Below are 25700 nucleotides of genomic sequence, written 5' to 3' on the forward strand. Positions count from 1 at the left end.
CATAAGCATGCATGCCAACCCAAGTATCTGATCAAGCCATTGCATTTCCACAAATTTCAGTTATTAGACTTGTCACTAAATAAGCTTAGCTTACAAAATTCACACAATAAGTATCAGAAATTAATTAAAAAAAAAAAGAAGAAGAGGGCACTAGTTGAGTTAGACATTGTCCTTGTTATCCTCAGTGGCTCTCTTATATTCAGGTTTGAGCTCATGGGTTCCTTGATTCGGACCTCTCTTGTTGTACACACAGAGATCATTCAGTATCTCCTTCAAAAATTGCTGCACCAATTAAAAACAAAACACAACAACTGTTAAAACCAAGGCTCTGAAAAGTGACACTAATTCAGATCTTCAAGTAATGGCACCAAAATAGTTTGTACCAGATGGATGTGTTAGTGAGTGAATTACCTCAGGCTGATCAGTTTCTTGCACAAGTTGTTTAAGGGCCCAGTTTGGTTGTCTCTCAAAGAGTTTAAATATGATATCTTCCATCTCACGTCTGTCACGACGTGTCCTCTTCATCTCTGTTCCTTTTGTTGGTGTCACCTTCTTTTGCTTGTCCTGCACAAACAAATAGTTTAGGAAATAAATTTATTGCAATAAAGAAAGAGAGAGAGAGAGAGAGAGAGAGGAGAAAAGCTGATAATTTCAAGAAGCTGGAAATATTATTTTACCTTCGATCCAGAAGACACCAAACCGACCATTCCAGGCATTGGCCTCATAAGCACCCCATGGTCATTATCTAATACCTACAGACCAAAAAAATAGCATCAAACATCCAAATATTTAACTGTATCATTTTCTGCTTTTGTGTTACAATGTAGTGATTACCACAAATAAGGCATAGCCACTATTTAGTGGTACTGTTTATTCTTATTATTGCAATAACAAAACCAATTATCTTTCCAATAACAAGGTCCAAAAAAAGCAATATGTTAGTACCTGTACTTGTCGTGTTTTGATCATAGATTTGTTTGTTCTCTCACGGCATAATTTTCCATATTCACCAAAATTATCACTATGTGGTTCCATGTCAAATTTGTGCTCAACTCTCCCCTCCAATGCTAGCTTCCCTGCATAATTCATAATAAACAGTTTTGCTTCAACTTCTGTTTAAATTCCTCATGCTGACCCCAACACTACTCCAAAATCAGGTTTGGGTTCAATTCATACAAGCAATATTCAATTTGGATGCTTATAAGTTGAAAGTTGAAACCAGTTAGTATCGGTACACATAAGCTGGTACGCACAATTGCTGATTCAAGAAGTTTAGAGGTGAACTGAACAAATTAATCATAAGTTGTCCTATCAAACCTAAATAGTGAAATTCAATCTGAATTTAACCTATCTGTACATCAACAGCACAGATAAGCCCCAATCTAACATTTTAATTTATTACAAATGAAGTAGCAGTGTGTATTGTATTGCATTGCAAAGAGAAGAGGCCCCAATTAAGCATGAAATGAAGTGGAATATTATATAGAGAGACCTTGATTAGACTCGGAGAAGATAGTCATAGGTACAAAGTCCTTGAACATATTTAGAGAGTAGCTCTTGGGCGTGTGGCCTGAGTCTGTCTGGGCCATCTCCATCTTAAACTGCATAGCGGAGGATTCATCGGGATTGAGGAGATCGAGGGAGAGAACGACTTTAGCTACGATCGGGTTCTGAGTGGGATCACCGGAGCCAGACGAACCGGAGGCGGCACTAGCAGCTTGCCAGGATCGAGTCACCACAGGAGGGCACTTCATCAGCCACACCGACTTGTCAGCCCGAGTCGTTTCCAGCGTGTATTTCCCTTCATCCGACATAGTATAGAGACAGATGCACGAGCAGTGGTGAAGCTAGGAATTTTGTTAGGGGTAGGCAAGCATAACATAAATAGTTGCCAAAAAAAAATTTTTAACATAATATAAAATTATATCATCAATTAAAATAAACAAGAAGTCGAGATAATATAAATGAACATCAAAGGTTTCAACTAGGTCAAAAGTTTATAACAAATATTCTTTTACATATAAAAAAAAAGAAACATCCAACATATTTTTATATCTTCAAATGAAACAGAAGATGCAAAATGTAAGAAAATAGGCTACTGACAATAATGAAATGCCAAATTTATCAAAATTACCCTATAAATACGAATATTAAAGGAAATAATGAGGGAAGAAATAAAAGGGAAGGAGAAGTACCGTTTGCAATGGTTGATTCAAGCTAACTCTCGCCTTGAAAGGAATTATCCAAAGATAGCAACGCACACAATAGAGAAGAGAGGATTTTCTGAAATGTACAAAAGGTTCTATAAGAGTTATTTTATATATATACACATAATATCCCCTGTGAGCAATGCATTGATGTATAACATTGTAAAATTTAGATCTTTATTGACCAGATAAGTAGGTGAAGAATTAAAAACACCTAGATTAGTCGGTTCTGTATAATTAACCTGCGATAACCCAATACAGAGTTGAGATCAAAACAAAAGGAGAAAAAATCATGTCAAAATCTTAGACACGTATATATAGAGCTTGATTGATTCATTAACAAGAGAGGGCAATTCCAATAAGCATACCAGTGCTTTAATCTTACAATATCTAATAAATTGTCCTATTAAGCAGTAAGACCCAAAATCAATAAAAAAATCAGAAATTGAATCATCTAACATCATATTAAGCATGACAGACCCAAAATCATCTGATTCAGTTCAGATTTCTTCAGCACTTTATTTAATTACTCTACTCTTAAAATACAGTAAATTCGGGTTTTTCAGGGTTTATGCAATTCTATCTACAGTGCAGAAAGGATAAACATGCTCTAAAGTTTTAATGCAACTACTTAAAAATAAAGTGCGGATGTCAAGTCAGATGGAACGACTGGTAAGAGTACGCCCACGAAAAGAATAATTCAGATATCCCACACCTGTAGGGCTGGAGTCTCTGTGGCTAACCCTCAGCGAAATCAGCGGGCTCCGCGTATGCTCCAAATTGCGGGTCAGTCGAATCAGTCCAAGGATCAGACTCGTACGGGATATGCTGATCTGTGATGACGTAATTTAAACTAGTTACAATCTACGCTAAATTATACTAACCCTCACCCCATTTAATATGTTTAGTCGTATTTTCGATTATTTCAGTTTTATAAAAATTACTGATTCAGTCAGTCGGACTAAACCGGTTAGTAAGATATTGTTCATTCACTTTGATTTAAATTAATCAAATTTTAATCTAAGATAATTAATAGTTTTAATAATTTAATTTGAAGATATATTGCTTGTATAAATTCTAATGTCGACTAGTCGCAAAAATAATTATTCGTGAGTAACGGTAATTTTAAACGTGTCCTACTTAATTAATATAACCTAGTTGCTTATCTACTTTAATTTATTTTAAATTAACTATAACTATTTTAATATATTGAATACGATTTCCAAAGTTATTTATTACTAATAATTTCCTAATGCTACTATTTTAATAAAATGTGTAAATTGTACAATTATTACTAATTCGTATTTAGTTTAATATAGTTTATTTATTATTTTTAAGTTACGTACTCTGTGTTGTTAATAATATACACTAACCTACCATTTTAGATTATAAATAAACTAGTTATGCTAATTATATTTCTTTATAATAATTATACTTTCAAAATTATATTTGCTAATTATAATCAATTAAAATAATGTTAATCGAGATATATACATGTTAATTAATTCAGATACGATTATCATAGATGTATATGTTACATTTATCATATAATAATTTATGATACCACACTTGTTTACTGTAATGGCTAATTGCTTAAATATATGTTAGCTTATATATTATACATTTTGCAATATATTATATAATAAGAATTATATTTAATAACTTGTTTATAAAACATTTGATATTTTTATAACATTCATTAAGAAATCTTGATACGTACCATGTATCCTTGAGTACATGGTGCGGATATATATAACTTATAATCGGTTTAAATAATACCTATAACTACACACATCCTAATAACTAATTAATTGTTCTTAGTCGGGTTTCATTATTTATATCTTAATCTAAAGCATATGCTTAATTTACGTTTTATGTTTGTGCTTATATATTCAATATATGTTAACATACGAGAATACCAAATTACACTGTGTGATGATTTGACACATGCTAAGTATATAGAGTGTAGATTTTATAAATTAGATATGACATACTAATTATATTCTATCGAGTGGCATTCAACATATTTTATTTATTCAAAAGCTTACCATGTGCTCGATATAATATTTCATCATTTCCATTTTAATTTACAACCAAGCCCAAAAGTTGTAAGCTCACTTTGCTATTTTAAATTTACATTTTATTTCCAATTTAACAATTCAAGACCAAATTCAACACCTTAATGGCCCAATTCAAAAATGCATTTCCTAAGGCCGAATTATAACTCAAAATTTTTAGATTTGTATAGAGGCCCCTCTACTTGAATAAATTTACCCAATTTAGTTTATTCACGATACCCCCTCCATATTTGCTAGATTTACCAATAACCCCTCTATTTAAATTTTGTGCCTTTACCCATCTCATAACAAAGGTTATTTAGAGAGAGATCAAGCAATTCGATCGAGTCGGGAAAATCAACAACCCGTACTCGATAATTAATAAATCACTTCCTACGATTATGCTACGGCACCAATTAAAATCAACAAGGCATAATCAAGCCTCGAGATTCAGAAAAAGGGTTGTTTTATACTTACCCGAGAGAGTTTGAATATCCGTCAGAGACACGGAAAGATGGCCGGTTCCAAAGTTCGTCGTCTCGCCTTGCGATCTTCTCAAAATCACCGAATCACCACCACGAGACAATAATGCACCAGATTTCTTAAAAATCACAACAAACTCTTTCCAAGAGGCAGTCAAGGAAAACCCCCCTTGCAACGGATACGAGTCTGTTATCAAGAGAGATGAGGGTTAGGGTTTCAAGGGAGGCGAGGGAAGGGGGAAAAAAAGAGGCAAAGAGGGAGCGTGGCGGGGTGCTGGTGGGATTTCTCGGATCAGGAGAGAGGAGACAGTGGGGCGAGGGTGGGGTGTTGGTTCGGTGAGCACGGGAGGGAATGGGAGGCAGAAACAGGGGAGAAGAAGGGGGGCGCTGAGTTGGGGGTTTTCACGGACAGGGAGAGAGAGGCGAGAGAGAGAGGGTTGGGTGGTTGGTGGGCCTCGCCGGCGACGGAAGAGGGGAGAAGCCCCCTGGTTTTGGCGTAGAAGAGAGGAAGGGGAGGGTTTGGCGTGGGGTTCACGCACAGACAGGGAGGGAGAGAAGAGAAAGAGAGAAAAGGGGGTTTTAATAAAGGGGCTGCTTTAAGATTCGTGCTGGATGGAATCCGATGGTCCAAGTAATTCGAAACTTCAATATAGTTTCATTTAATTGGTTTAAATTATGTTTCTTTCATAAATTCAAATCGAAAGTTCGTAAATTTTTGTAACTATATTCGCACATAAAATTCGTATATTTATTTCTCAATTTAAGATTCGAATAATTTGATTTTCCTTTTATATAATTATATATATTCAATTAATCATCTAAAAGTTCTAAATAAACGAGTTTTATAAATTCTATATTTTATTTGTACGAATGATTTCGTATAATTATACACTTATTCAGACTTCAATTATCTATTTGTTCACACGAATCTAATTAAATCAATTTCTTCCTTTCTAAAAACTTGAAGGAATCTGTAATGGATTTTCTAAGTTACTAATTTACCGAATAGTTATAAATAATCCATAGTGCTATATTTTATTCTATTTTTAAACTCTAAATTTTAATATACATAATTTCGTAAGTCGTTTATATTTCGAAATTTTAGGTTCCTTTTTAATCCATCAGTTACAATCTGAATGGTCGTTAATTGAACTAAAAATTTTATTTAAGCGAAATGATCAGTTTAGCAAATTAATATGTTTTAAAATTTCGGAATATAACACATTTGAACCCTCCTCATTTGAAATATATGAAAAATAAAGTATGAAATATTTAGGAAGTGAGAATAATTGCAACTCCCTAATTCTATCAATCATTCGTAATCCAGTTACCCAATCCCAATTGCAGAGGATAAAGAAATGAAAAGAGATAACACTTCTGCCGTTATCTCGAGAGAGAGAGAGAAGAGAGAGAGAGAGGATATGGCCTCACTACAAGCTGCCTCAGCTCTCTTTGGCTCTTCTTCTCCCCGTTTTAACTCGAATTTAAAGAGACTAAACCCAACGAAGAGGAGCAGCATCAAAATTCAATGCGTCGGTTGGGTAATGTCCGCTCCTCTCTTCTCCTTTTTTCTCGTTGTAACATAACCAACACCTTATTATTTCAGTATTTCGCATAAACCCCCTCCCTTTAGATGAATTTTGATTAACACCCTCAAAATTGGCTGTAACCTCTTGCATAGCTTCTCTTTCTCCATGTAATTTTAGTGGTTCAACCAGCGTACTGTTGCTGCTACATACCCTAGAGAGCTACTGGTTGCCTTTTAATTTGCCATTTAAGATAAACAGAAGCATTCTGTGGTGACTGTGTAATGCGTACAACTATACTAATTATAAGAGATTTACTTATCCTGATTTAAGGTAAACACAACAATTTTTTTTTGGTTAATTTTGAGAATTCTGTATGGTAGGATCCTGAGGGAATATTGGGCCCACCACAAGGGGGCCACATAGCGAAAATGGAATTCAAAAGGAGACTGGATAAGGATTCTGAGGCTCGTGCAGCTTTCGAGCGCCAAGTGCGGGAGGAACAGGAGCGGCGCCGTGCCCAAAGAGAGGTGCTATTTCTCTCTGAAACAATATTTGGGACAACTCAGAATACCATTATAATCGCTACTTTTGTTGGTTTTGAGGATAGGCGAGAGTCGTGCCCGAAACAATCGAAGGACTTGTAGAATATTTTCTCGACACAGAGGCACGTGAAATTGAGGTCGAGATTGCTCGACTGAGACCCAGGTCAAATAGTCACTTAGATATGTTATTTTTGTTGTGAAATATTAAATTTAATTTGTTTAATATATAGTTATCTCTTGCTTCTATAAGTTTATTGTATAGTATTGCTACTGTTACAGGTTGGACAAAGCATTCTTTGATCATATACAGCGCGAAATCGCACAAATTCGATTCTCATTGAACAAAACCCAGGTAAGCATAGGGAATTTATGCTCTTGCAAATGATCCGGGTATATGAAAAGAGAACTAAAAGTGTTGTTTCCTCTTTAGGCTATGGAGGATAGATTATGTGAGTTGGAAGCAATGCAGAAGGTTTTGCTTGAGGGATCTGGTCAGTTCTCTCCTTTGTTTATGTGCAATTTGTTCAATTTTATTGTTTTTTTTTTTAATCTAAACTGTAAACTGATGTTGTGTGGGCCCAGGATTTATGAGGCATTTTTAGTACCAAAATTTATATTTAGGGGCCATAGTACTTGGAGTGTTCTTTTTAATCCCCAGTTCATAGCTTTTCTGTTCTGTGATATAATTTTGTGTGTTCTAAGCAGTACCCAGTACCATACTTGCTCAAAAACATTCTTTGTTTGCTAGTATTGGATTAATCAATAGTGTATATATATGCATCGGTGGCATTGATTTTAATTGCTGCATTTTTGTTGGAATTTTGTAATGCAGAAGCATATGATAAGTTGCAAGCAGATATGATATCAGCTAAATTGAACTTGATGAAGATTCTGCAATCTAAAGATAGAAAATCTACGGTATGACAAATCCATTCCTTTGCTTTAAGTTAAGCCTTAATTTCTCATATACTTGCACATGCATAGAAAGGAAAACTTTAAATGAACAAAAAAGAAAAGTGAGAATTATTATTTGAGTTGTTATAAATGAATGGTAATTTAATGAACAGTTACTGGAGATGGTGGAGAAAAATGAGATAAACAGATCACTATTGGCACTTGTGGATGAAAACATAGCAAGTGCATTAAGCAGCAATCAGGTACGTACGTTCATCTCTAATTAATTTTCCCTCCCTCCTTTTGCTGCATGTTTTGATTAAGTTTAACACTTGGTTTGTTGAATTTAAATGTTTGTTTCAGAAAGATGTAGCTGTTTTCATGGAGGATGTTCGATCATCTGTTGTCAAGTACATTACTGTCTGATCGATAATGACTCACAAAATGTAAACTGCAATAAATATATATATAAATATTTTTTATTCGGTGTACAGTCAAATTACTTAAGTGCTAGTCCACTACCCAGCAGCAATTAAGCAACTAAAAAAAATCTGGAAACACACGGCACACGGGGGCAGGGTTCTTCTGCTCCTCGAGCACAATGTAAGTATCATAGACCTCCGCATAAAGACAACTGTTCCTTTCCCTTATCCAATCCGTTATTCAAACGTCAGGTCGTTAAAGTAACCACGCCACGCGGTATTGGATTTTCCTCGGAAACCCCGTCCGGTCCCTAACCGACTCCAATAAAGTATCGTTTCCAATTCCACCTGTCCGTTCCCGATTTATTTTACTATTATAATTTTGCATAGGCGTGGATCATACAGGTCTAATCTAATGCAGTACGTGTACGGCTCGAATCCATATTCTCTGCACTGCATTATTAACTCACTCTCAGTTTCAGAATTAATTCGGATCAATTAAGTTACAACGCTTCAGACTCTTTAATATTAACTAGTTGCTCGTGCGTTGCAACGGAGACATAATTCAAGTTGAAACTTGAAACTTGAAACGTTGTCCAAGTGACCAAGTCAAAGACTTTAACCACACACAGTGATCCTCGTTGGCATCAAAAGAAAGATAAAGAAAACATGGAACAGTTTGGTCATTCGTCACCATACAAAACAAATCCGGCCCGGCCCGGCCCGTATTTCATCAACTTGCTTGACCATTTCATAGGTGCCCTGTATCTGTATGGCTGGCTGTATATCAAAACCATACTCATACCAAACAAAAACACTCGAGTTCTATAACTCCTGTTTGCTATATTTAAATTCTAGGTCAGCAGGAAACGGGTCGGTATAGTCGGGTTAGGGAGCATTGGATCTCATGTGGCGAAGAGGCTAACGGCATTTGGTTGCCCCATTTCCTACTTCTCTAGAGCACCAAAACCTAACTTCCCCTCATACAAATATTTCTCTAGTGTACTTGACCTAGCACGTGAGAATGACATTTTGGTGCTCTCATGTGCACTGACAGACGAGACCCGCAACATCATCAACCGAGATGTGATGGAAGCATTAGGCAAAGATGGCATTATCATCAATGTCGGTCGTGGAGCCCTAATTGATGAGCCAGAGCTTGTGAGGTAAGATAATTACCCATTTTATCATTTGTGGTTATGGAGTTAATAATTAATTATATGCGTGGCTTACCTGTGAAACTTTTATGGTAGATGCTTGAAGGAAGGAGTGATAGGCGGGGCTGGTCTCGATGTGTTTGTAAATGAACCAGACGTGCCAAAGGAGTTATTTCAAATGGAGAATGTGGTGTTATCGGATCACAGAGCGGTCACAACTCCTGAATCTTTTAAAGCCGTGCTCGAATTGGTGATTGCCAATTTGGATGCTTTCTTCTCTGGCAAACCACTGCTTTCTCCTGTTTTGTGTTCATGATATATTTTTGGAGAAAGAAACTATAAAATGGCATCCAGAGAATTACAATTTACAGGAAAAAGATGATGAGAGTTGAAATTAGTTGGATCACCAGAGTTGGTATCGGTACACATAAGCTGGTACGCACAATTGCTGATTCAAGAAGTTTAGAGGTGAACTGAACAAATTAATCATAAGTTGTCCTATCAAACCTAAATAGTGAAATTCAATCTGAATTTAACCTATCTGTACATCAACAGCACAGATAAGCCCCAATCTAACATTTTAATTTATTACAAATGAAGTAGCAGTGTGTATTGTATTGCATTGCAAAGAGAAGAGGCCCCAATTAAGCATGAAATGAAGTGGAATATTATATAGAGAGACCTTGATTAGACTCGGAGAAGATAGTCATAGGTACAAAGTCCTTGAACATATTTAGAGAGTAGCTCTTAGGCGTGTGGCCTGAGTCTGTCTGGGCCATCTCCATCTTAAACTGCATAGCGGAGGATTCATCGGGATTGAGGAGATCGAGGGAGAGAACGACTTTAGCTACGATCGGGTTCTGAGTGGGATCACCGGAGCCAGACGAACCGGAGGCGGCACTAGCAGCTTGCCAGGATCGGGTCACCACAGGAGGGCACTTCATCAGCCACACCGACTTGTCAGCCCGAGTCGTTTCCAGCGTGTATTTCCCTTCATCCGACATAGTATAGAGACAGATGCACGAGCAGTGGTGAAGCTAGGAATTTTGTTAGGGGTAGGCAAGCATAACATAAATAGTTGCCAAAAAAAAAAAATTTAACAGAATATAAAATTATATCATCAATTAAAATAAACAAGAAGTCGAGATAATATAAATGAACATCAAAGGTTTCAACTAGGTCAAAAGTTTATAACAAATATTCTTTTACATATCAAAAAAAAGAAACATCGAACATATTTTTATATCTTCAAATGAAACAGAAGATGCAAAATGTAAGAAAATAGGCTACTGACAATAATGAAATGCCATATTTATCAAAATTACCCTATAAATACGAATATTAAAGGAAATAATGAGGGAAGAAATAAAAGGGAAGGAGAAGTACCGTTTGCAATGGTTGATTCAAGCTAACTCTCGCCTTGAAAGGAATTATCCAAAGATAGCAACGCACACAATAGAGAAGAGAGAATTTTCTGAAATGTACAAAAGGTTCTATAAGAGTTATTTTATATATATACCAGGCTTCTAAATAGCTAGCTATAGCGGCGCTATAGCTACGCTATAGCCTTTTCGGACCATAAACGCTAAGCTATGAGATAAAATTGCGCTAACTCAGCTACGACCGCTATAGCTATAATAGCTGACCGCTATTACCGCTATATGAGACCCGCTATAGCTACCGCTATGCTACATGGTTTTTTTTTGCAATTTATATGAACTTCTGTACTTCTATTCTTATTTCTAATGCTATGGTCTTCTACGATAAGTATACTAAACCAAACTATATGTTTCTATTTTTATTTGTGATTTATTCTATCATTCTATATCGAGAAATATTCAAATACTAATTCTTCATTTTGATTACTCTTTTTATAGTATTCATTTGTAAAATTATTATCGTTCGTTTCAATTGAAAGCTGATTTTGATTATTATTATAATTATAAAATGTTTAAATATGTATATTGACTTCATTTACCTTATAAAATTAATTGCTCTTTGTCTATTATAATATGTAATACCATGAAGTATAAACTATTAAATAATGTTACTTTTTAGATTTTTTTTTCCTTCTTATTTGCGTAATTGATAAAAAGTATAGACTTAGATTAGTTGTCATTTAGTTGTTACATCCATTCTCTAATATTGATTATGTTGATAATTAGTAGAAATATAGAATATAAAGTTTGAAAAGGGAAAATCACTATGTGTGATAGCTTCCGCTATAGCTACGCTATTCGCAATAGCTTTTTTTTTTGGTCTCCCCGCTATGCCGCTATAATCGCTATTTAGAACCTTGATATATACACATAATATCCCCTGTGAGCAATGCATTGATGTATAACATTGTAAAATTTAGATCTTTATTGACCAGATAAGTAGGTGAAGAATTAAAAACACCTAGATTAGTCGGTTCTGTATAATTAACCTGAGATAACCCAATACAGAGTTGAGATCAAAACAAAAGGAGAAAAAATCATGTGAAAATCTTAGACACGTATATATAGAGCTTGATTGATTCATTAACAAGAGAGGGCAATTCCAATAAGCATACCAGTGCTTTAATCTTACAATATCTAATAAATTGTCCTATTAAGCAGTAAGACCCAAAATCAATAAAAAATCAGAAATTGAATCATCTAACATCATATTAAGCATGACAGACCCAAAACCATCTGATTCAGTTCAGATTTCTTCAGCAATTCAAATAGTCTAAATTAACAGACCATTGAGCACGAAATAGTCTGTTAAGAAATTTCGGAATTCAGAGAAGGAGATTTACCGAACGGAATTAGAGGCGGCTAGGGTTACTGGTAGCAGAGACGGGCGGCGGGCACAGTAGAGGCGGGCACACTGGCATAGTGGCGGCGGCACGGCTCGGCTCGGCTCGGCTATTCTCTCTTCGCGCAAGCGCAGGCGGAGCCGCGGAGGGTTGAGTGTTTTCTTTTCCTTCGAGCAGCGGCCAGCGGAGCGTAGGTTTTAGTGTTTTTTTTTTTTTTTTCTCTGGGAGTCTGGGTTTTGGGCTCTCTTGGGTTGGCAAGTCAAATATTTTGGAGTAGACAAGCCCATTTAATAAGCCCGGTTCAAAAAATATTTAAAAAAAAATTCAATCAGAGTCCGTCCATGACCCGCGATCCCTAGTGGACACATTAAATTTCGATATTTTCCAAAAGAACAAAGCTACTTTGCTACGGGTTGCATAGGACTACGTTGCTGTGGTTTAATATTTGAGTTTTTACAGTTCTAACGGTTAATTCGAACCATTAATCTTATTCTCTATATTAATATGTGTTTGGAGATCAAATTTTACAATTTTTTTACTATTTTTTGGATAGGTAAAAAATCAAATATCTAAATAGTGCATAATTTTTTAGATCAAGTGATTTTTTAATTTATTTAGTATTAAGTTAAGCGGTCAAGTATGTAAGTTTTTAAGTTAATTTTAATACATTAATTTTTTAATATTTTTACCGCTTGATTTGATACTAAAATAACTTGAAAATATAAAAAAAATTGTATATAAACGCATAACTCATAATGTAAATCAGTTTGAACGGTTTGAATTAATCGTTCGAAGTCGATTTGATAAGTTTTAGAGTTGGTGTTATGTAAGCTGAAATGACACTAGTGTTATACTAGCCAAACTCTAAAATGACAATTATAAATTGATTAGAGCATCTACATACCTGAAACTTTTGGAGTTTCTAAATAACTATTAACTAATTTTTAGAAATTTTGTTTCTGAAAGTTTTTAAACTCCCACATTCCTGAAACTAAAATTAGAGTTTCTAAATTGCCACATCAACAAATAAATTAAAAGAGAAAAAAAAAATTAGCGAATTAATTGGCCATGTCAGAATTTATAAACAATTTCTTATTAAAAAACTTTGGAGCAAAATTGCTAAATAAGAAACACATATGCATCTTTAAAACTGATTTAAAAACTGCCACTTCAAATTAGAAACTCCAAGAGTTACAGAGACGTAGATGCTTTTATACTCTTACACTTCACACACAGTATGAGACCAGACCAGAGGGAGGGAGGGAGGGAGCGAGGGAGCAGACGGACCCATCTTTTTTCTTCCTCATAATTAACGAAACTCACCTTTACGCAATTACGCTACCCCCCTTCCCAATTTCTATTTCTATTTCTCTCTCTCTTCCGATCTCCAAAACTCCAATAGGTATTGGAATTGGGGGATCGTTAAAAAAACAAAACAAAATCAAATCTGAGGACTCAGTCACTCTCACACACACACACACACACACACAGCACAGACTACAAGGAAGAATCGGAGGTGAGGTGAGTCTCTTCCATTCCATTCCATTCCTAGGGTTCTTTTTGTTTTGTTTAGAAAAAGCGGCCAGTCGGTTTGGAAAATCGCCAAATAATCGGATCGCGGTCTGCCGATTGATTCTCGAAACCAGAGGGAGGTAGCAATAATGTCTGATTTGACCAAATATATTTTGTATTGTTAATCTGCAGGATATTTGATTCATCTTCCAAGTAGAAAGTTGATTGATTGAGAAGGAAGAATGCTAAGAGCTGGACAGAAGGAGAACCAAAATAATGATAAAGTCTATCCTCAGCCTCTCGATGAAAGCCTAATTAATCACAATACCACTTCCATGGATTCCCTTATTGCTAAGATTTTTACCAACATATCCTCTCTCAAGACAGCTTATATCCAGCTCCAAGATGCACACACACCTTATGACCCTGACCGCATTCAAGCTGCTGATAAGCTTGTTATAGAGGAGCTCACCAAACTCTCTGAACTTAAGCACTCCTATAGGTATACACAAGGGGGTAAATTTTATTCAATAATTATTTTATTAAAACTTCCTTTCTGCCATTTCTGTGGTCTTCTGTTGGTTGTCAAACACTGTGCCTGAAATCTCAAACAGACTTCTAGATGCTGGATTAGGAATAAAAAAAGTCTCAATTGGTATCTGCTACTGGGGTTATCCCTTGAATTGCTGCCCATTGTTCTCTGTTTCTTCAACGTTCTAGTCTGAAGATTTATTTGTGATGCTTAGTGTTTACTTCTCTTTCAATACCCACTCAAAAAGAGAGCTTAATACAATCTTGAATGGGTTTTTAGTTTGGGTAGAAGCTGCTTCTTATAATATGATGTTTTTGGTAGTTTGTCATTCAGTTATTGCCACCAAGGGTGTGTTTTAATTGCTTAGGAATAGTTTTGCTTGCTTAAAAATAGTTGGGTTATTACAGAATAGGAATTATAATTGGGTCTGCCAACAGTCCTATTCTACATTATTTGGAATTGATATGAAATTGCATGACAGTGTGGGGTGCATTGCAGGATTGTGCACAATATGTGCAGGAATATTTAGAAATTCTCAAATTCTGGTAAATCATCTTGGATTTCTCTTTTGCCTCTGTCAAAATAACTCTTTTGTTCTGTTGCCTTTTCCTTATGAAATGACAATAAAGTATTCTTGTAATAAATGACAAAAGAGAGACCAGTAATATTAAAACGATCAAATATACTGGCCTCAATCTAAAGAGAATTCCTAATGTGCCCTGATCTTTAATTAAAGTAATCTTTATCAGCTCTGTAAAAACACTCGGATAGTTTTTTTTTTTTAAGCAGCTGATGCGTTCAAACCCAAAAGATTAAGAAAATAACACAATAAAACATAATCACTTCAAAAGTCAGGTGTAATTACAACACCCAAAATAATTAAATTTCCAATTTAGTTGAATAACTTTACATCGACCAAAATGAACTTCTTCCATGAAATAAACAAAAAAAAATAATGTCTACCTAGAATCAAACTTTATCAAGCATTTTGATATCTCATATTCTGATTCAGTATTTTGGAGTACAAAAGTAGGAAAAAATAAATTCCAGATCCCCGGTAACATTACCATCAAATCTCAATCAAAACTTAGCTCAGAGCCTAGTATTTAATCTCTAAACTTTGCTATACAATTTCCATCCTAACCTAACAAAATGAGCTGATCCAGTGAATTGGATTTGGCTTGAGTTCGGATCAAGCTTGAAGTCGAACCAAGCTAGCTTGATATCCCAAACTTGAATGAGTCTCAACATGAATACTGAGATCGTTTTTGGCTTGCTACTGTTCGGAGTTGCTTGCATTGTTCACTAGTAACTTGTTTTGGTCCAGTAGTTTGAGGCACCTTTGTGTGAGGTTGGTAATGGAGCTTGAGATGCCCAGGGGTGCAAACGGGGTGGTTGGGGTTGTGATAGATCAAATAAGTTTGGATTTAGCTTGACTTCTAATCAAGGGAGTGGCTATTGGGTTGAACTCTTAGGTTGAACACAAGCAAGCTGAAACCTCTGAGCTAAACTCGCTGTTCTATAAATGATTCCTGTAACTTCCTAGCACATCCAAACAGCTATTACTAATCCCATTCTAATTTTTAACCTACCTGATACTATATGCAATCCAAGCAAGCCCTAAGTAGTTAAATTGAATCGATATGTTTGGAATGGATTTTGAATTTGGGAAATTTAGTTTTGAAGCTTATGAATTTCTAAATACGCATGTTGTAATTTTTTATATTTGGTAAATTGCCTTGATTGTACTGATTATTTGCCTTACCTTTGTTACGTGAATTAAGCCGGGCCATTTGAGTGTACTTTATATGTTTAACAGATGGCTTCATAATGAGATGCAGCTGGTGATTGTAGTTTGTGCTTAGTACTTTACTAGGCTTTTCCAGTGGTATAGTATGGTTCCGCATTATATTAATAATCACTCTGAACCTTTATTACAGGGACCGTAACCCTAAAACCATCTCAGCTACACCTCAAGATGCACGCCTTCTTACAGAGATTCAACAACAGCAAAACTTACTGAAAACCTATGAAGTCATGGTAAAGAAGTTCCAGACCCAAATCCAGACCCGGGACACTGAATTAACCCAATTGCAGTCCCAAATTGAGGAGGCCAAAAGTCGAAAGGCAAAATTGGAAAAGAAACTGAAACAAAGAGGCCTCCACACAAAGGATGGAGAAAATGAAGAAGAAGAGGAGAGCTTTTTTTCTGTTGAATTAACCCCTAATCTTTTCACAAATACTGTAGAAGCTGCCTATAAATCCATTCACGATTTCTCTAAGCCATTGATTAATATGATGAAGGCTGCAGGATGGGATCTAGATGCTGCTGCTGATGCCATAGTGGGCTCAGGAGTGGTTTATGCAAAGCGGGCTCACAAGAAATACGCATTTGAGGCTTACATCTGTCAAAGGATGTTTGTTGGGTTTCAAGAGGAGAGTTTTTCCGTGAAATCTGGACATGGAACCGAAAACGGAAATGGAAATGTTTCTGTTTCTAATGAGGGGTTCTTCCACCAGTTTTTAGCAGTGCGGGCTATGGACCCATTAGATGTGCTTAGCCAGAACCCGGATTCGATATTTGGGAAGTTTTGCCGGGCTAGGTACTTAACTGTTGTGCACCAAAAAATGGAAGGTTCATTTTTTGGAAATATGGATCAAAGGAATTATGTCATGAGTGGAGGCCACCCACGGACCCCATTTTATCAGGCCTTTCTCAGAATGGCAAAGTCTGTCTGGCTTCTGCATCGACTGGCGCACTCGTTTGAGCCAAAAGTCAGGGTTTTCCAGGTAAAACAAGGCACTGAGTTTTCTGAGGTTTATATGGAGAGTGTGGTCAAAGATGTAGTTATATCTGGGGAGGGAGCAGAGAGGCCTAAGGTTGGTCTCATGGTCATGCCAGGCTTCATGATTTGTACCAGTGTGGTACAGTCCAAAGTTTATCTGTCTGGGGTTTCTTGTGCTGATTAGAGTTTGAAGAGAGACTGGGTAAGACTGTATTGGTCGTTTGGGCTGGAATGTGTGTTCTTAGTATTACTTGGAGAGCAGAGACTGAATTTGTAGATATCATATTATTATGCTGTATTGTTGTTATTAGAGTTGTTCTATGCTTTGAACTTGTAATAGTAATCTGCCAGTTGTGTAATTTTTTTTTTTTTTAATTATGTCTTTGTAGTTTTTGAGCACTGATTTTATTTATAGTTTCCCTGTGGCAGATGAGCATTGTGTCAGTTATCTTTAGGGTTGGTTTAAATCATATACCTGTTTGTCATGAAATGAATTTTTTTTTATTGACATCATAATTTTAAATTCTTTACAGATTTTTTTTTTTCTAGTGACCTATTTCTGTTTGTTGTAGAGTTAGCTAACTAGAGTAAAACCACAAAACGCATTGTAATGGGTCAAGTGCCATGTGCTTGTGTCTCCAATAATCTCCAAAGGAAGATGCAAGGGGTGGCTGCACCTTTGCTTGGTTTGTGTACAAGGCAAGGGAGTAAATGGCCTAATTTTCTGGCTTCAACAGAATTAGATTTACATTTACGCTCTATAAAAGGCAAAAAGATTTAATAGCTCATTGTTTTCTAGCTAATTTTGTTTTTGTCTTCTAAATATGATTCAATTTATATTGATAGCGAGCCTAAAAGCAGCCTACCCTGATTATTAATTGTTATGGCCATGGGTCTCTAAAGAAAAAATATATATATATAGGCTAGCTGCATATTAATTAGGTGCTTAGCCTTCGCTTGTGAGACCATCATCATCATATAAACAAAATTACAAGGACCCGTGACATCTATGGCAACAGAGGACCCCACTTGCAGGAGAAGATGTGCTAACTACTCAGGATAAATGACAGGATCTGCTAACTGGGTCGGGTCGGGTCCCATTGTCCCAATTACCAGCCATATGATCGATCATATACGATATATATACCATTACTAATACCATGTGTGAGTGATCTAGCTAGCTATATATATATATATATATATATATATATATATATGTATAAAACCCCTCCACCTATGAGCCACAGAAAGGGGAGAGAAGCAAATTAAGGAGAACATGAAACGAAGCAGTTTATTGTCACTTGCATCAACCCTCCTAGTACTGACCACAATCTACTTGTTGGCCGGTCCAGTCACCATCTCGGCCGCTTCAACTTCATCCAACCAGGCCGATTTTGTGTGCCGCTCTTGCAAAACCACCAGTTATCCTGATGTTTGTTACAGCTCCCTCGCCAAATACGCACCATCTGTCAAACGAAGCCCCCGCCAACTTGCCTTGGCTGCACTTACTGTCAGTGCTGACAAGGCCCGTTCTGTATCCAGTTTTGTGGCCCACATGTCAGCCAGGCCAACCAAGCAGTCAACTTATCAAGACGGCACAATACGAGATTGCATCGACAATTTGAAAGATAGTGTGGATCAGTTGAAACGGTCGCTGAAAGAAATGGGGCGGTTGGGTCGAGCCACGAGTGCCCAGTTTGCATGGCATTTGAGCAATGTGCAGACCTGGGCTAGTGGGGCCCTGACAGATGAGCAGACGTGCCTCGACTCGCTTTCGCAGTCGCCAAGTTCGCGGGTAACGGTAGCCATAAAGAAAAAGGTGGCCGATGCGGCACAAGCAACAAGTAATGCATTGGCTCTGGTGAACCGGCTTGGACCGCACTAGGTTGCTGATGGAGCTGATGGAGCTGATGGAGCTGATGTGGTAATTTTTGGGTTTTACCAGACATTAATTAATTAATAATTTAATATGCTTGGCGAATTAATTAGTATGTGCTGCAATTGCAATTGTATGTTAATATACAGTAAATATATAGTTTGATTTGTGTGGAATATTAATTAACAGGTAGCAACTGTTGTATGTTAATGTATAGTAAATCTATATATATATATATAGTTTGTGCTGCAATTGCATGCATGTGTGGCTTGATCTGATGTGAGATATCTAAAGAAAGATATTTTGATGAAATAAGTTTAATTTAATTAGCTTTTTGTTGGAGTCGAATATGTTTTTCTTTATCGATTGAACTTTAATTCGCATCCGATTTGAAGAAGCATATATGATATGATATATCCTATATATCTACCCAAAAATATAATATAAAATTGCAATTGCAATTGCAATTGCTCTGGGAGACGAATATTAATTCAAGTATTGATTAGAGTTTGGTTAATGCGCACTTGCACTTGCAGTTGCAGTTGCACACAAGTGATGACAAGTCGGTTGTTTTCGCTACTTTGATAATATTATCTTTTTACCTTGGTGCGCTTGAAAAGAATTTATTTTTTAAAGCAGCAAAAAGCATGATAGTTCCCTATTTAATTTAAAACAAAAGCCTTGCCTTTTTTTGTTTCTTAATCTTTTTTGCTGCCGCCACTTTGCTTGGTATATATGTACCTTTTAATAACTCCTTGTGATATAAGAATAGATGGAAATTGCTATGTGAATGTGATAGAACTCGTGTGAAGTCTAATAACGTGCAACATATATAGAAAGGTACAATGATTAACTAACAAAAGAACAAAAACCAAGCATGCAATATAATATAAAAAAAATTAAATACCCATCTATTTATTTGCTTGACATTTACATTGAGATGTAGTGATCTAGTACCTTCAAATTCAATCTCCATCCACCGGCCTTGTCGTTGTCGTTGTCGGGCGCATCTCAACTTGCTTCACTTTTATAGTTTCTAATTTCTATTGCTATACAAGAACCAAATAAATATGATATGATATGATATGATATGATATGATATGATATGATATGATATGAGACAAAAATGGGCCTTACTAGGCCCGAACAATATATACCCAATATCATATTAAAGGCTTTGCAGTTGACCCGAAATATAAAGGATATTCAAACAGTTTCCAAATGTCATAATTATGAGTTATGACATACATTGGTTGAGTCACTGTAAATCTCATTTTTCCCAATTTCGGTTGTCTAATTGCCCTTCTCCTAATGAAATTCTTCTATTGGATGAGCGTAAAGACTTTTAGTTGAAGCAATTCTTAATTAGAAAAAGCACTTTATTAATTTGTCTTGCATTCAATTAAACAGTGAAGAAATATATTCCACCTGAGAGTTTGGATGCTCTATGCAAATGTATGTCATAATTGCAGATTATCAGCAAAATCTATCTAAGCCCTAGGTCCATGTATATCATATTTTTTTTTTATATTCCTTACTTCACATCTGACGAAAAATTTGAGCTCAGTTAAATGTTTTAATGTTTTAGGTGATTTCACTTTCGGTTGTAAAATGATGGATAGTCAATTCTGTTTGCAAATGATATAAAAAGAAAATAATTCAACTGAAATCATGACTTACTTAAGCAACAGATTTCAAACAAACAAAAATAGTTTAAACTTTAAAAATTATAATTTAAATAACAAGTTATAACCAATGAAAAATAAATTTAGATAATGTAAAAAATAACAAATTTAGATTTTTGTTTTAACTTTAAGTTTCCACCAAACATGCCATGCGTATAAAAAAAGATGGTTAAATTTAGTAAAAATGGATAGCATTGGTAAGTTTGTTATTTTTCCAAATATTGATTGAATGATTTTATTACGCTTCCCTGTCCACTGTCCTTGCTGAGTTGGAAAGTTTTCCTTTGGCATTGGTAAGGTTGTCACCATCGATCTATCAAGTTTCAATGTATTTTAATTTTCCTTGGTAGACTAAATTAAGGCGACTAGAGATCGGGATCTTCTATTATCAATAACACTGTAGCATCCTGTGTTGCCAATTCACATAGAAGTGCTCGAAAGCATGCGGGACCTACCAGTCAGTTATCTAGATTCAGGGAGGTCGTTGCATTGAGTCCCTTGTCATGTCTTGTCTGTTGTTAATTATAATATTAGACTGGTCCAAACATCTTTTTAGCTTTGACTAAAGAAGAACAAGACAAGAGTATCTCCATCTATCTATTATTCTATTATTCTATTTTTCTATTATTCTATTATTCTATACAGCTGTATAGCAGGGATAGGGAACTCTCTCCAGTAGTCCTGTCCAGTCACCAGTGGAACTAATAAATTTATTATTGTAGACTAGTTTACTTTTCTATATTGAGGTGGAAGTGGAACTAATAAATTTTGAATGAAAAGTTGGGAACTTTAAATAGTAAATACATAATATATAGTGGGTGAACTTTAACCACTAAAATACAAAGAAACATTTAATATTTTTTTTAGGAGTATTGGACTATATAAAGAGTTTTAAAAATATAAAATTAAATTAAATTTTTTAATATACATAACCACTATTTTTAAATTACATAAATTGAGTGACCGAGCATCCTTATGAAAGAACACACACATATAGATATAGATATAGGCTCCAACTTTTTCCACCTAATTGGAGATGATTTGAGTTATATAATAACTTTAAGATGAGATGAGATGAGATGAGAGCACACTAGCACAGCACATGAACGAAGCAGAAGCAGAAGCAGATGCAGAGCCAATCGATCGAGGACTTGACACTGACAGCTAAATACAGGACGGGTGGGCGATGATTGAAGTCCATTTGCCTATTAATTAATTTACCAAAGCAAGAAGTGATAATGGCATTTCTAATAAGTAATAACAGAAACAGATACATCATACATATGTAACATATCATATGCCTTGGCCCTTGGCCGTTGGTTGAGCTAGCTACGTACTCTGTGGCTGTGGCTGTGGCAGGGAAAACCATTATAGATTGTGGCGAGTTAGTGCACTCATACCCAATTGGCCATTTCATTATATATTCTACAATCTAGATATCTAGTCTGGGGCTCTGGGGAGTAGGGAGACGGAGTGTTCGTTTAAATATAGTGGGCGCATTGAATCCATCCATATCCCATTATCCCTTCCCTAGTTCCCTTCCCTTCCCTTCTTATAATCAATCAATCAATCAATCAAAATACTAAAATTAATGCGTCCCTCCCTCTCCAATTAGAATTGAGTATATATATAGGATCCATTTTAATTTTAGCCCCTCCCCACTCCCCAGCCCCAGGAATAGAAATAGGAATAGGAATAGGAATAGGAATAGGATCCCCACTCTCGGACTCGCCAATGGCTTCACTCACACAAGACAAAGAAGAAGAAGAAGAAGAAGAACAACAACAACAAAAGCCTTCTCCATGGCGCTACAACTCTCCTTTCGTTCAAGTATCTCTTGTAGGATTGGTTTGTTTCTGTTGCCCTGGTATGTTCAATGCCTTATCTGGCATGGGAGGAGGCGGCCAGCTTGATCCCACGGCTGCTAGCAATGCCAACACCGCACTTTACGCCGCATTCTCCATCTCTGGTGTTCTTGGTGGGGCCGCATTCAACCTCCTTGGACCCCGCCTCACGCTATTTATCGCAGCTTTGACATATCCCCTTTATGCTTCTTCTTTCTTGTATTATAATCACCACAAAAGCCAGATCTTTCCTATAGTTGCTGGGGGAATTTTAGGTAATTATTTTATTCACTTATATGGGAGATCTGAATTTGCTAGCTAGAATTAAGCCAATTGAATTGAATTGAATTGCATCAGGTGTTGGAGCTGGTTTGTTATGGGCTGGGCAGGGTGCAATAATGACCTCATATCCGGGCCACGACAGAAAGGGGTCGTACATCTCTCTCTTCTGGACTATTTTTAACTTTGGTGGTGTGATTGGCGGTTTAATCCCATTTGCCCTCAATTACCATCGCACCACTGGGGCCACCTCTGTCTCCGACTCCACTTACATAGCCTTCATGGCTTTCATGCTTCTCGGTGCCCTCTTGGCTCTCACTGTCTTGCCTCCTTCTAGAGTGGTACGCTACCTAGCTACAACGTAACTCTCACACTCACACAAACTAACAAACTAACTTTCTGTTTGCATCTTCGTTCTTCATTTAATTTACCTTCCTTAGTTATTAAAGAGATACAAAACAAAACAAAACAAAACAAAACAAATGTTTCACAAATGTTTCACAATGATGGTACCCGTGACAGGTACGCAATGATGGTACCCATGCTTCAAGAGTCGTCTACTCTGATGTACATACAGAATGGCTACAAATTGTGAAGCTGTTTTCAAATTGGAAAATGCTACTTATGCTCCCTGCCTCTTGGGCAAGTAACTTCTTCTATACTTACCAATTCAACAATGTAAATGGGAAATTATTCACACTTCGAACAAAAGGTTTAAACAATGTGTTCTATTGGGGTGCTCAAATGGTGGGTTCTTTTGGAATTGGCTATTTGTTGGATTTTAGTTTTACAAGTAGAAGGGTTAGGGGTTTGTTTGGTGTGGCAATTGTGGCAGCACTTGGTACAGCCATTTGGGGTGGCGGGTTAGCAAACCAATTGAGGTATACAGATGGGGAATGGACAGATCTGATTGATTTCAAGGATGGTGGGAGGTATGCAGGCCCATTTGTGTTGTATTTTAGTTACGGCTTGCTCGATGCTATGTTCCAGAGTTTGGTTTATTGGGTCATTGGTGCCCTTGCAGATGATTCGCAGATACTAAGCAGGTACATTTCATTCATTGCTTTTCTTTTCGTCAGCTCATTCTGTTGTTGATTTGTATCAAATTGTTTAATTTGTTTGGAAAATTAAAATTACAGATACAGTGGGTTTTATAAGAGTATACAGAGCGCAGGTGCAGCCGTGGCATGGCAAGTTGACACTCATCACACGCCTCTGCTGACTCAGCTAATTATCAATTGGGTTCTGACAACAATTAGTTATCCACTGCTCGCTTTGTTGTTGATTTGGGCAGTTAAAGATGATAAAACTCCAGCAGAGGCAGTACCAGTACCAGTACCAGTACCAGTTGGAGAGATAGATATTGAAGGTAAAATTAAAATTGGGTCTGGAAAAACTAGCGTGTAAATAAGGAGGGACTTCACTTGATTATTAATTAATGCCATCAAATAATGGAATAAGTAATTAAAGCTCTTTTCTTCTAGAAAATTAATAACGCCAACTTTATTAATTATAGTTTGACTTGGTGATATATATAGTTTTGGTTTTGGGGTATTTATTGTGATACTCTCTCTTATCCTTCTGTATCTGTTCTGTTCTGTTCCTTTGTTAAATGCCAAGATTGCTATTGAATCGGTTGGCACTTGGGCTTGGGCACCAGCAATTATTATGTTATGGGTCTAACATGGCGCAGTTGTTGCGTTAATTAAAGATGGCGCAGTTGTTCCGGATTTGTCCAGCACTGCCTTCCAGCACTCCAACATTTCCCAACCTCAGCAGTGCATTTGCAAGGAGGTTAATTATAGAAGCTGCTTGGATTAGTTGCTAATTATGTATTGACCAAGTTAGCTGTGGAGTTGTCCAATGCCAGCTCCTGATCTATCTGCAGAATACCCTTGTGAATCTGGAGCTGCTTATAGTAGCTGTTGTCTAAGAAAAATGAGGTGTTCTGATCCAAGCTAACTAGGGTGATCGATCGATCGATCGAGTATTTAAAGAAGCCAAGGTCAGGACTCAGGATATGCATGCATGTCTTATATATTATTGTAGGTTGTAGCTAGTGTATTTATACTCGGGCGGGTACGGGTACCCCGGGTATACCCGGGACGGGTACGGGTACGTCTCGGGTACGGGTATACTCGGGTACAAGGGTATATGGGTACGGGTACGGGTATGGCGGGTATAATTTTCAAAAACCATACCCTACCCGTCTTATACCCGTACCTGTGTACCCTTGACGGGTAAGGCGGGTACGGGTAGGGCGGGTACGGATATTTTTTTTTTTTTTTTTTTTGCTGTTTTTTTTTCTGGTTTTTTTTTTTTTTTTTTTTTTTGGTTTTTTGTTGGTTTTTTTTTTGGGGGGAAAAAACAGAAATTTTGAAATTTGAAAAGGCAATGAACAGTAGTCGGGTATACGGGTACGGGTACTCGGGTAGGGTGGGTATACGGGTACGGGTACTCGGGTAGGGTGGGTATACGGGTACGGGTACTCGGGTAAACTCGGGTAGGGTATGGTCGGGTATACGGGTACGGGTACTCGGATAAACTCGGGTAGGGTATGGTCGGGTATTGGTCCAAAAATGTGAGTCCGGTCCTATTTTTGCCCCTACCCGCGTACCCGACCCATACCCGGGCTCGGGCACGGGCGGGTAGGGTAGGGTATACCCGTTAAGGGTATTGTTAATACTCTAGTTGTAGCTAAAGGATTATATATAATATCGATCATTATACTGTCCCTCTTTAATTGGAACAAAACTATATATTAATGTAATTGTGTTAGTTATGTTCAATATGCATGTTTCCATTAGGTAAATTGCTTCAGATTTTATGTGACCATGCATATAGATAGATAGATATATACCGTTGTTGCTATTAATTAGTAGTTTAGTACTAGCAAGTAGTGAATTAATTAAACGAGTAGTGGTTTTTTCACAATAAATTAATAAACTAACAAAAATTCTCTACATTTCTACATTGTGTAAAGTGCAATGGGCTTTAATTTGTCAATATTAATTATATGACAACATGATCGATCCAGTAGCTAGCTTGCCACAGAAATGTCTATAGGAACCTTGCAACGGTAGATCTCAAGGATACTGCAGCATTGACTTGAAT

The 25700-nt window shown here is 36.6% G+C and overlaps 6 protein-coding genes and 1 pseudogene across 10 annotated transcripts; 5 read left to right on the plus strand and 2 right to left on the minus strand.

Moving 5' to 3' along the window:
- Positions 1-39: 39 nt before the first annotated feature.
- On the minus strand, positions 40-5283 carry LOC144561889 (transcription initiation factor IIF subunit beta-like). 4 transcript variants are annotated; one of them, XM_078310989.1, is made up of 8 exons: positions 4742-5283; positions 2923-3040; positions 2196-2283; positions 1493-1847; positions 946-1076; positions 678-752; positions 412-564; positions 40-282 (listed from the first exon to the last, which is right to left on the minus strand). In XM_078310989.1, exons 4-8 carry the CDS (start codon positions 1812-1814, stop codon positions 160-162), a joined length of 804 nt encoding a protein of 267 aa, XP_078167115.1. In that variant the 5' UTR covers positions 1815-1847; positions 2196-2283; positions 2923-3040; positions 4742-5283; the 3' UTR covers positions 40-159. The 4 variants fall into 4 exon arrangements, with proteins under 4 accessions (XP_078167115.1, XP_078167116.1, XP_078167119.1 ...); XM_078310990.1 differs by having other exon boundaries at positions 1493-1879; XM_078310993.1 differs by having other exon boundaries at positions 1493-1801; positions 4742-5282.
- An 817-nt stretch (positions 5284-6100) lies between these two features.
- On the plus strand, positions 6101-8204 carry LOC144561890 (uncharacterized). The gene is made up of 8 exons (XM_078310994.1): positions 6101-6287; positions 6656-6802; positions 6883-6980; positions 7097-7169; positions 7248-7308; positions 7650-7735; positions 7885-7974; positions 8075-8204. The coding sequence occupies exons 1-8, from the start codon at positions 6105-6107 to the stop codon at positions 8135-8137; spliced, it is 801 nt and encodes a 266-aa protein (XP_078167120.1). The 5' UTR covers positions 6101-6104; the 3' UTR covers positions 8138-8204.
- Positions 8205-8548: 344 nt separating this feature from the next.
- Positions 8549-9711, plus strand: LOC144561441 (glyoxylate/hydroxypyruvate reductase HPR3-like). Its single transcript, XM_078310404.1, has 3 exons — positions 8549-8608; positions 8992-9299; positions 9387-9711. Exons 1-3 carry the CDS (start codon positions 8549-8551, stop codon positions 9604-9606), a joined length of 588 nt encoding a protein of 195 aa, XP_078166530.1. The 3' UTR covers positions 9607-9711.
- A 94-nt stretch (positions 9712-9805) lies between these two features.
- Positions 9806-12268, minus strand: LOC144561891 (uncharacterized). The gene is made up of 3 exons (XM_078310995.1): positions 12073-12268; positions 10677-10764; positions 9806-10327 (listed from the first exon to the last, which is right to left on the minus strand). The coding sequence occupies exon 3, from the start codon at positions 10292-10294 to the stop codon at positions 9959-9961; it is 336 nt and encodes a 111-aa protein (XP_078167121.1). The 5' UTR covers positions 10295-10327; positions 10677-10764; positions 12073-12268; the 3' UTR covers positions 9806-9958.
- Positions 12269-13355: 1087 nt separating this feature from the next.
- LOC144561886 (myosin-4 protein (DUF641)) lies at positions 13356-17330 on the plus strand. Of its 2 annotated transcripts, none has more exons than XM_078310986.1 (3): positions 13356-13593; positions 13777-14086; positions 16057-17330. In XM_078310986.1, exons 2-3 carry the CDS (start codon positions 13827-13829, stop codon positions 17084-17086), a joined length of 1290 nt encoding a protein of 429 aa, XP_078167112.1. In that variant the 5' UTR covers positions 13356-13593; positions 13777-13826; the 3' UTR covers positions 17087-17330. The 2 variants fall into 2 exon arrangements, with proteins under 2 accessions (XP_078167112.1, XP_078167113.1); XM_078310987.1 differs by having other exon boundaries at positions 13378-13588.
- Positions 17331-18178: 848 nt separating this feature from the next.
- LOC144561442 (pectinesterase inhibitor 9 pseudogene) lies at positions 18179-18787 on the plus strand (annotated as a pseudogene).
- A 3338-nt stretch (positions 18788-22125) lies between these two features.
- LOC144562212 (UNC93-like protein 1) lies at positions 22126-24150 on the plus strand. The gene is made up of 4 exons (XM_078311394.1): positions 22126-22582; positions 22665-22927; positions 23109-23632; positions 23726-24150. The coding sequence occupies exons 1-4, from the start codon at positions 22198-22200 to the stop codon at positions 23991-23993; spliced, it is 1440 nt and encodes a 479-aa protein (XP_078167520.1). The 5' UTR covers positions 22126-22197; the 3' UTR covers positions 23994-24150.
- The last annotated feature ends 1550 nt before the right edge of the window (positions 24151-25700 follow it).

Source organism: Carex rostrata, chromosome 11, assembly GCF_964058835.1.
Source record: "Carex rostrata chromosome 11, lpCarRost1.2, whole genome shotgun sequence".
NCBI classification, from domain to species: Eukaryota; Viridiplantae; Streptophyta; class Magnoliopsida; order Poales; family Cyperaceae; genus Carex; species Carex rostrata.